Here is a 10,824-nt window from a genome sequence, read left to right on the forward strand (position 1 = left end):
GGAGGGGGTACCAGTACCAGCGTTTCACGTTGGCCTTCATACATTTCCTAAAGGGCCAGACTTTTCCCATGACCTTGCCCTTGCCTGTGACTCTCTGCTGTCTGGAACACTGGGCTTGAATGGTTCAGTTTATCCTTCAGACTCCCCTGAAAAGTCTGTAGACATCCCTGCCCTTTGCAGCTGAGACTCTCACAGGACTCTGTTTTTTTACTTCGCTGTACTTACCTCAGACCATTCCGATATATTTCTGGGATTATTTCTTTAATATTCATCTGTTCCAGGAAGTCAGGGCAAGGACCATCCGGTTTTCTCATCACAGGTCTTAGCACCTGGTCCAGCATCTGGCAACAAAATGGCTCCCCTTGAAGGTCAAATAGCATTGACCAGGTGTGTTTCCCCGTGGGCAGCCTCTGACACCAACAGTCGGTGTCCACAATAATCACTAAACCCCAGATTAGCCCTGATGGGAACTTCCTAAAGAGCCCTTGTTTAGCTTGCAGTAATCACTCTGCCCACCAGGGGTCTCTTTCTCCCCATCACTGGGGCCAAAAGAACTCTGGAACACCCCTGTATCTTGACGATGGTTTTCACAGCCTTGTTGCTCTACGTGCTGTTGTGGTGTACCCCCACCTCTGCATCACCTGGGAGCTCATCAGAAATGCAGAGTCCCAGGCCCTGCCCGCAACGGGATGCATCAGAATCTGCATTCTAGCAAGGTGGTCTTGCTTAGACCACTGGCGGTCTGTGTACACATTAAATACTGAGAGGTCCTATTTCACAGGACATTTCTAATCTGAAAAACTTGGAAGAGAAAAAAACCACTTCATAGAAATGGCCTTTTTCATCTGGTTCTTTCCCACCACACTCATAGAAGTACTTAGAGGTTCAGAATTTGCTTTTATTATGAATATAAAATAGACATACAACATAATATACATTTACACATTTACACTTCGCAGTCCCTTTCATCTTTTTCGAGCAGATTCAACTCTGCACGGCCCAGCGGTCCACTCCCGCCACTACACCCCGCCCCTTACACTCACAACATTCTCTTCACCTTGGTACCACATGTGACTTGGTAAGAAATACCAGACCCAGGCATAAAACAATTTGCTTTACCGTCCTTCTCACAGAATCCCTTTCATTCTACGGTTTCCTTTCCTGTCACGTCATGCCTTCCGTTGCCTCGAACTTCAGCATTGAAAATTCAGGAGAAAAGAGGGCTGCGATAATCACCCCTGTCTTTTAAAAACACCTTGAAATAGCTTCCACAAGCGAGGCGCACGTAAGTAGACACTGACCACATTGCTCGTTAACATGGTTCAAGATCTGCCGGAAGGATCTGAAGTGTTCTATACAAATGAAGCTTTGCTCACCAAATGGATGATTGTGAAGGATCTGAGCATCAGCGGTGTCGAAGTAAATAAATAAATAAATAACCAGGAACAAATAAAAATAGAGTGTGCTTCACTAAGGGACATGTCTATACCTCTAGCCCCGTGCTTTCTCAAAACCTCATTAGGTGCAGCTTTACAACAGGTGGATAGAAGCTGGGTTTTATGACTAGTTCCTCTTCTTTGGGGCCGTGCCCTCAAAATGCCAGTGAACACCGATGAAAGAGGCGTGGTTTCCTTCAGAAGGAGGCCAGGCGACAGGTTTTGTAGGAGTTCTCCTTGAGGCTGTCAAATATTGCTTTGGTTCCATTCTGCCAGTGTAGCACCAGATCCATCGGGGTCTTCCCAGCCTAATCAAAATACATGAAGAAATTTGACTTCCAGATGGGAGGCATCTATAAATTCGCATCCTCTGTGTGTGTTTAATGAGGTAATGGATAGGTGTATGCTTTATTGAACTGTTTTATGCTTTCCACTATGAGTGATTTGCGGTTTATATTCAAATCAGCCCTTCACTGTTTCTCACAGTAATGCTTTTGGCATTTCAGATTAGCAATGTTTGTTGTTGTTGTTGTTGTTGTTTTTCCCTGTGGGACTATCCCAGGTTTGGGTAAAAATCCCTGGTCCCTAGGTAGTAAATGGCAAGAGCATGCAAAGTCATTTTGAAATTCACAAAATGGCTCTATGCATCTTCAGGATCCTGCAGAATGGGCATGGGGAAGTGGTAGTCAACAACCAGTTCCGATCAATTTGGAAAATGATTCCCGATTGATAAAAACTGGTGGTGAGTGAGCTGCTTCGGCACCCTGGCTGGTGTCCTCAGGTACCCTTCAGAACGATTACTGCTCAGAGGGGTAGAGTTTTCACAACTGCTCAGAAGTTACATTGGGATCTCCCAGAAAATTTCATTTTTCTTGGAGGTGACATCAACAGTGTGGAAGTAACTTTTGAGACCAAAATTCTGTGTCCCTTGTGCATGTGTCTCAAGACATTTATAAAAAGGAAAACCATGTCACCTCTCAATTCTTGCCTTTAAATATGAGAAGTCTTAAATTTTTCCACCTCTATTCATTTGGAAGTCTCTCTAACTCAGAGACTGTAACTCAGACACTGGCAGCTTTGAGATCCAAATCAGTCTAGAGACCTGTTTTGTTTGGGCCCAACCAGAGTTTAGATTTTTTTTTAAAAGCTGGACTTAATTAGCAACAGTTGGAAATTAGATTTCCCAACTGACTTTGTGAGCTCTCTGAAGAAATCAGAAGAATTGGTAGCATGATCCCTGTGGATCCACAGAGCAGCAATGGACTGGGCTAGGGACGAGCCCTTTAAAATTTTGTGCACAGACTCCTGCAGCCGCCATTTAAGTAATTTAGGTGCTCTGCTGCCATGTACTTATTTGAACTAGTGGCCCTGTAACCTTGATTTTGGAACTTCCCACCTCTGTAGCATCTTCCTTGAGAAACACTGTCAGGAAACGTGATGGCGGAGTTTTGGACAATGATAGAATAATGTATTGTGTGTCGTTTCCAGTTCCCTTCAAGATGGTGTCCAAAGGCTCACAGGTCCATTGGGCAACATCCAGCCATTGGGCCAATGACATTAATCGTTTCTGGGCGCTTATGCTGTGATCTGATAATTCAGAACCGTTGGCATATTTTGGGCTATTCTTCCATGAGTTCCTTCAACTCTTCTCTGTTAGAATTTATCTCCTAATTTTCTAGCTACTTACACAGTCTCCCCAAATATGTACGCTATTTCTTTCTGCTGGTAGTGTCTCACTGCCTAAACGAAATCATTTTTTCTGCAGTTTCAGAGATCTCATTAAATCTCTTTTTCTGGTAATTTATTTACATTATTAGATAAGACCAATCTCACTATCAAGGGAGGCTACTATTAAGGCTTTCCCATCCAAGCAGTCTCTATTTACTGCTTTTATCTTTTGTTCTTATCACCGAGACAGTTTTGTGGGTTTTTTTTTTTTTTTAATGATAAAATATTCCTCTCGGTCTCATAGTAACACAATAAGGGGAAGAAATTATTCACAGTATATGATGACTGGGGTTTTCTTTTCCTTCTTTGTAAAGTGATTCTCCACCAAATCTTTCAAATTATTTCTTTAGTAATTTATATCCATTCCTCTCAGTGGTATTTTTAAAGCTTATATTAGATGATGTTTGTCTGGAAATTGGGACCATGAGAAAAAGTTGGTTCTATTCCCTGGCTTGCAGATGAAGCTAAATTAACACGTACTTGTAGAAGGGACTTATACGAGCATTTTCAGGGCCTAAATATAGGAAATTATTTTGAGGGATATGCAGATAAACCAAAGTGGAGAATGGATAAAAATTATCTCAAAAATATAGGCAACAGCATGTCTAGCCTTGGAAGAAAGGGGTAGCATGGCATGCTGTTGTAAGGGGTGGGGGTGGGGGAGACTACTCAGAATTACTCCTATTGATCTTGATTAATTTCAGTTCATTGGCTCTTGGCCACATTGACCAATGTGGACTTTTATCACTTCAGGAATGGCGTCTGTCTTTATACCTGACTACCCCAGGCCTGGCTCAGCCAGGGGTGGCCAAGGCAGATTGGGCTTGAGCTTGGGAGAGGGAACAATTTGACCTGTATTTTCAAGACCAAATCTTAAAAGAATCACCAGACACTATACCAGCGCCAAAACAGTCATGGCGGGCTACACCCATCTCTGACCAGGTGACCTTGCCAAGGTTAGCAATGTCGTCATGGCAACGTTAGCAACGTTGTTACAGGGCATTTAAACATCAAAAGGCTGCCCCCAACCCTGAAATCCTACAGCTGTGGGACTATTTTCAAGTACATGAGATATGTTTTTGTTAAGAAGAAAGCCCCCAAGCAGGAACGGCTTAGTTCAGGTACTTACACAATTCTTGATGTTGAGGTCAGCCCCGTACATAATTAGGAGTCTGATCATCTTGTAACGGTTCAGCCTCACGGCGTCGTGCAGAGGGGTATCTCCTTCCTAGAGAAGCAGAGTCAACAGGCTAAAGGTGGACCTGAGGCCAGGAAGTGAGTCCCACAAGGGCACCTAGCTTGGGGAGGGATTCCAGATAAGTGAGGGACGAAGTTGCAGGAGGCGGAGCTTTGCCCAGGTACTCACTCGGTCTTTGGCGTTGAGGTCCGCCTCACAGGCGATGAGATGCTCTGCACACTCGTAGTGACCGGTCCTCACCGCCACGTGCAGTGCTGTGCTGAGCAACTGGGAAATTGAAGAATGCAACCGATTCGCTGGGTGCGGGGACAGAGGCCATCCCAGACCCCAAAGCATGTGGGAGGGGAACGAGTGGCCACTCTGGTGTCCCACACAGCCTGAGCTTCCAGCTGACCCAAACGGTGAGGTGGTTTTGGGAAAGAAAGGGGAAGGGGAGGAAGGTGGTGGAGGGGAGGAGCAAGAAGAGGGGAAATACCTTATCCCGAGCACTGATTTTTGCTCCTTTGTTCAGCAGCAATTTTAAGACATCCAGGTTTCCTCCACGGCTTGCCCAGTGGATGGCTGTGGATTCAAGCTATAGCAGAAGGTAAAGGGGTGTGACTTAATGTAAAGAAGAACTGGTCAGAGGGATTAGTGCTTGGTTCTGAGGCCCAGAAATACCCGATTTGCTAAGGCATCCATGGTGACAGTGGATTGTCCCCCTCTGGGTTGCTAATTCCAAGTATTGTAGCAGAAGGCTCTGGCCAGATGCATTAGCTAAACTGGATGTGTGTGGACGTGAGTGTATGCAGTCCTATGTGTGTATCTGTGTGCATGTATTTGCATCGTTAGAAAACTCAAATCTAACAAATCTTTATTCTTCCTTTCTTTCTTTCTTTCTTTCTTTCTTTTTTTTTTTTTTTTTTTTTTTTTTGGTAAAAGCATAAAAACTACAACTTATGGAGAATTTCCACTTGCCAGAAAGGTGCTACACACTTTCAATGGGTTGGTCCTCCCAGCAGGTGTGACTGCCCTCATGTTGCAGGTGAGAAAACCAAGTCTCCCAAATAGTCAAGTTTTTTGCCCGAGGAAATGCAGTTAGCAAGTATCAGAATAGATATTCAAACCCACATCTGCCCAGAACTTTCAGCCACTTTTGCCAAATAGACTCAGAAGTTCTAGACAAACGCATTTTAAAATTCTGGCATAATGCAAGTAGTCCCTTCCAAGATTTTAATCTGGAGCTGTCACCTCTTCCTGTGTCCCTGTTGTTTTTGTCTCATCTCTTGCTGGTTCTCTGCTGTCATCTGCACCAGCACAGCCTCTGTAACTCAGCTGCCACCGCCGGTGGTCACTGCACACTGCCCTTACTCTTAGGAGCTGCCCTCTTCCCCACTCTGGTATATTCCTGGCCTTCCAAATCACACACTCAAGAATTTGAGTGTCTTTTCATGCAAACTGTATTTATTTTTTATTGTTTTTCTGTGTGTTCGTCTTTTGGGTTCAATTTCATTCAAGTTCTTTGGACTTTTTTTTTTTTTTTAATATCCCTTTTCCACTTTTCTATAAAGTCAAATTGAGTTGCATTTAAATAAATAAAGCCTATTCCCAGCTCAATCTGCAGTTCATGAAATATGCTGTCTGCTGGTCTTTGTAGAAATCACAGTGGTTGAATTATTGAGGTCTGAATAGCAGCTACTTTCCATAGATGCAATTCATTCCGTAGGCAGTTTAGCCCCCAACCTCACTGATGGCATCTATCATATAAGGTGTACAGCTAGAGAATTTTGACACATTGCTGGCAGCCACGGGGCCATGAGCAGACTGCCGTGGATAATGGAAGGACAGGGACACTGAGAGGCAAGTGCTGACTGTATTACTTCTCAGTAATGCTACTGACTTGATACTGACCCAACTCTCTGATGAGGATATTGAATTCCGTGCAGAGGCTTTCACTTCCTTCTTTTCCCTGGAACACTCCTCTGCTTTTCAGTATGTATGGAAAATACTTTCCACATGACCTAGTCCCATCTCCCAACTTCCCTTTGTATGGAGAAATGAGCTTTCGCCCTGTTCTCTCAGATCAATTTTCAATCCAATCAACCCCGTTTTTCATTGTAGGTTTTCACGAGCTTCGTATAGTCTACTTATTTTGGCTCATTTCCAAACAAAGAAATATATTTACCATATCACGGAATTCGATCTGGGCTCCTGCTTCCATTAACTTCTCCACAATTGCCAAGTGTCCTTCTAAGCAGGCTCTGTGAAGGGCTGTCCGTTTATACTGTCAGAATAGAGATTTAAAAAGAGAGACAGCGATGCATATAAAAATGAGCATAAATCCTTCTAAGGGCTGTGGAGCTGGGGACTCCAGTGACCTAATTAATAGAAACTCGAGTGCTTCTTTTGGAATTAGAAATGTCAAATTTACTAAAATTGCAGAACTAGAACAATTATCCTACAAATGAGGTTTGAGTTTCCTACAGGTACATTTCTAAGCCCTCAGAGGTCTATGTGGAGGGATATGAATTTAAAGTTCAAAACTACCCCTACATGCTGACATTTCCCTTTCTTGAATTCTGTGCCTTCATTGTTTGTGTAGAATTTGCCATGCAGATCAGATGGCTTTCTTCCATCTGGGACTGTTGCTAGGTTGAATATCAAAAAGCATTCAATTCTTTTTTAAGAGATTGGGGGGAGGGTTAAGCCTCTGACTTCAGCTCAGGTCATGATCTTGTGGTTCGTGGGTTCAAGCCCCATGTCGGGCTCTGTGCTGACAGTTCAGAGCCTGGAGCCCGCTTCGGATTCTGTGTCTCCCTCTCTCTCTGTTCCTCCCCTACTCGCACTCTGTCTCTCTCTCTCTCCCTCAAAAATAAATAAACATTAAAAAACAATTTAAAAAAAAAGAGAATGGAGGAGTCATTTTTAGTTCACCTTCTGAAATGATTCTCCAGCCGGGAAAGGATGCAAAAAGGAGTAGAAGAAGGCTTTGTATGAATGGATTAATAGCCTATTTGGCCTAGAACAATTGTTGGCATTATTCACTCCAGTGTGCTCTATTTACAGATAAGGAAACTGAGGTCTAGAAAAAGTAAATTAGCTGCCAAAAATCAAATAGCCAAGTAGTGAAAGAGCCACCACTTGAACTCCAGTCCACAGATTCCTTGTGTAAGGCTGATGTGTTTGGGTCCAATCAAGGATGATGCTGAGGTGCCTGGGTAGCTCAGACAGTTAAGTGTCCAACTCTCGGTTTCAGCTCAGGTCATAATCTCATGGTTTGTGAGCTCGAGCCCCATATCAGGCTCTGAGCTGACAGTGCAGAGCCTGTTTGGGAATCTCTCTCTCCCCCTCTCTCTGCCCCTCCCCCACTTGCACACATGCTCGCTCTCTCTCTCAAAATAAATAAACAAAAAAGTTATTAAAAAAAAAAAGATGATGCTGTTATGTATTTCTCCAAAAGGGATTCATTGGCTCTGCCTTATTAAAAGACTATCCCAAGAATATAAAAAGTTATAGACAAACTTAAAAATCAGTGAGAAGTACCAAAAAAAAGATGCAATCCACAGCGCTAATCCAGCCTCTTTTTTCTGGACTGCCGTGCTATCCTAATATGCTACCGGCATATGTGGTAACAGCTGGGGAAACTGTTTCAGGTGGATTGGTTTTTGGCATCATGTTAGCAAGGCTGAAGTTAAGCATAAGAAACACAAAATTAATGAGCTGGATTTTGCAGCGCTTTGTGTAAGCCTTACCTCATCACAGACATCTGGATTGTTCTTGTCTGACAAGAATTTTTCTACTACTGGCAGCTTATTCTCCAGGGCAGCCTTCAGGAACCTAGGTACATCCACAGGTTCCGTCTAAAGCCAAAAAAATAACGTGAGAGTTACCGCGAGCTTTCCAGCATTCGCCCAAACCCTCCGCAGATATTCCTTCCCCTGTAGCATAATGCCAGACGTGTAGCACCACAAAAAGCAGACAGTCCTTACAATGATTTCAGGTTCAGGTTCCTTCACGACCGAAACTTTAGTCTTCCTGTATTTTTTCCTTTTCTTCAGCTGAATGATTATTTCAAGGTCTTCTAAATTTTCAAGCTTTGATCTTTGTTCTAGTTTTTTCTTCTTGAGCTATAAAAGAAATCCATATTTCAAAATATGGTGAGTTCTACTGACAGGCATTCTGGTTGTGTCTAAACAAAATTCTGCAAGGTCTGAGAGAAGTATGTGAACAGTTTGAGCAAAAAAAGAGAAGAAACAAAACAACTTTAAAACTAATCTTTGATTGTGACTTAGTGACTTCTTACTCAAGTATTTGGGGTCTAATCTTTCAGCTAATTGCCTTCACCTTCGTATCTCGTTTGTAGTTTTTGACTAATTGGAGATAGGATCTAGTCTATAAGTGACGATCTTGTAACCCTTTCCATAAACAAACCCCAGATTTCTGTAGACTTTATTTAACTCAAAAGAATCCCACAGTAAGCATTAAGCCCTGAAATATCAATGCCAATCTCTTTCAGGTGGCTTACTAAGAAACCACCTGTCCTGGGACTACTACTAACTAATGCATGCTTTTTCTGTGATTAGTAAGCGATGCAAATTCACCCAGCAACACAGAATTTGTCAACACAGATAGTAAACGCAGCCAAACAATGATTCATGGACCACAAGCCACATTACTGAGAAAAAGAGGTCTCTCTTGCTTCGGACTACCTAGACCGTGTATGACATCAGAAAGTCACTGGACATGTTTCTCTTTCCAAGTCTTTCAAGCAGAAGATGATCATAGAACAGTCTGTCATTGATTTGGAATCCAGAGGTCATAGTCTTGCTAAAGAATTAGTTCCTACAACCTGTCCTATAAAAGTTGCCTCTTTATGGATTTGAATTTGGCAGAGAAACATCTTTGGAACGGCTGCTTTTATTTGGTTCTCTCTTTTCTCCTTCCTGCCTGGCACCTCTTTCCTCTGTCCCGTCCCCAACTTCCCATTAGTGGAATCCAGGGAATCTCCTTACCTCTGCCTCTCGCTCTTTCTCAATCTTCCACTGCTGTTCCCCCAGGCTCAGGGAGTGGGCCGGAAGTGTTTTCAGGTCCTCTTGTTTCTCTACAGTAACAGCAGCTTCATACTCCCCATCTCTGAAGTCCTCGGGAAGGAACTCCCCAGTCTCTCCGCTGTTGTTCTTCTTCCCCGTAACCTATGAGGGAAGAAAAGTGTAGTGTTAGAAGGAGCAAGACCGGTCCTGGAGTCATTCTTCAAAGAGGATGCTGCAGGAGGGCTCTGGTCCTCCCTGGCTGGTGACAGCCTCCTCTGTGAGATGTGCTTTCAGATCCCGGGCTGGGACACACTGCGGCAGGATTCTAGGATTACCTTCAGGTGATCGTCCTCTTCTCTAGCTAAATCAAGGCTTAGATTAGGTTGATATGTTTAAACCCACTTTGAACCCACTCAATCCCATTTCTCCTAGGAAAACTGCCACCCCTCCATGATTATTTAAAATCCCTCCATTCATAATTTCTTCCAATTCTTCCATGACATTTGGCCTTGAGTTGTGAAGTTTCCAGACATAGCCTCACAATAACACTTCTTCCCTGAGGCATCCTCATACCTGCCTGTGAAGCTGCGCTTTGGTAAGAAAACCAAAGGAGAAGATAATAATAAATAGGAAACAGAGAACCCATTACTACCAGCTCCATTTTTCCAGTTTCACTTATTTCATCACATAAGCCAACCATTTTCCATAGATGACATCCGAGTCCCTGTGCATCATGCCTGAATAAAAGGACACTTCTATTTCCAAATACAAATCAAGACCGAACTGATTTTCACTGCGAAATGATAACGTGTCTTACGTACCAGCTCCTCTACCTTCATCACCATCATGTCTGCCTGAGGTTCGGTTTGTCTGTGTGTCTATTCCCCTGTGGAATGAATCCCTTGAGTCGGCCCTGCTGAGCCCCTCCACCCCGGTCAGCTTATATAGCGAGGGCTGGGTGAGATAATCTTCCAACCTGGGAACCCAAGTAACACCCCGGCCCCCACCCGTGGCCAACTCAGAGGCAGGTGAATTTTCATTCCAGACTCAGTGTCTGGGAAGCCGAAGAGGGAGGGGATGACAAGTAACCCCACTTAATATGTGAATCAGGAAGAAATGTGAGAGGGCCATTCCTTTGGCGGTGACCACACCGCTCAGCAATGCGAGCCATCTATTTATCGAGAAGCCAGGGGACAGCTGTCTGTTGCTATTGCACCACAGCACTGCTCCTGTTCCTTCTTTGTCAGCTTTCATATGACTAACCCTATCAAGAAAATGTAAATGCCCTGCATATCACACTGCCAATAATATCTTGCTGATAACCAGACTTATCAACACTTCACTTGGGGGAAGTGTTGCTTCAGGACATCCTATTCGTGGGTAAACAGTCTGAGAGGAAAGGATCCGGGGTTCTAATGGCCCTTGTCTATATCTGTTTGGAATTCTCTGGAGT

General features: G+C 43.6%; 1 protein-coding gene across 1 annotated transcript; it reads right to left on the reverse strand.

Annotated features, from left to right (window-relative positions):
• Positions 1–877: 877 nt before the first annotated feature.
• ANKRD1 (ankyrin repeat domain 1) lies at positions 878–10,400 on the reverse strand. The gene is made up of 9 exons (XM_025918086.2): positions 10,193–10,400; positions 9,354–9,533; positions 8,331–8,468; positions 8,094–8,201; positions 6,527–6,625; positions 4,838–4,936; positions 4,531–4,629; positions 4,294–4,392; positions 878–1,744 (listed from the first exon to the last, which is right to left on the reverse strand). Exons 1-9 carry the CDS (start codon positions 10,217–10,219, stop codon positions 1,634–1,636), a joined length of 960 nt encoding a protein of 319 aa, XP_025773871.1. The 5' UTR covers positions 10,220–10,400; the 3' UTR covers positions 878–1,633.
• Between the last annotated feature and the right edge of the window lie 424 nt (positions 10,401–10,824).

Source organism: Puma concolor, chromosome D2 (assembly GCF_028749965.1).
Source record: "Puma concolor isolate L17-30 chromosome D2, mPumCon1.1.hap2, whole genome shotgun sequence".
NCBI lineage: Eukaryota > Metazoa > Chordata > Mammalia > Carnivora > Felidae > Puma > Puma concolor.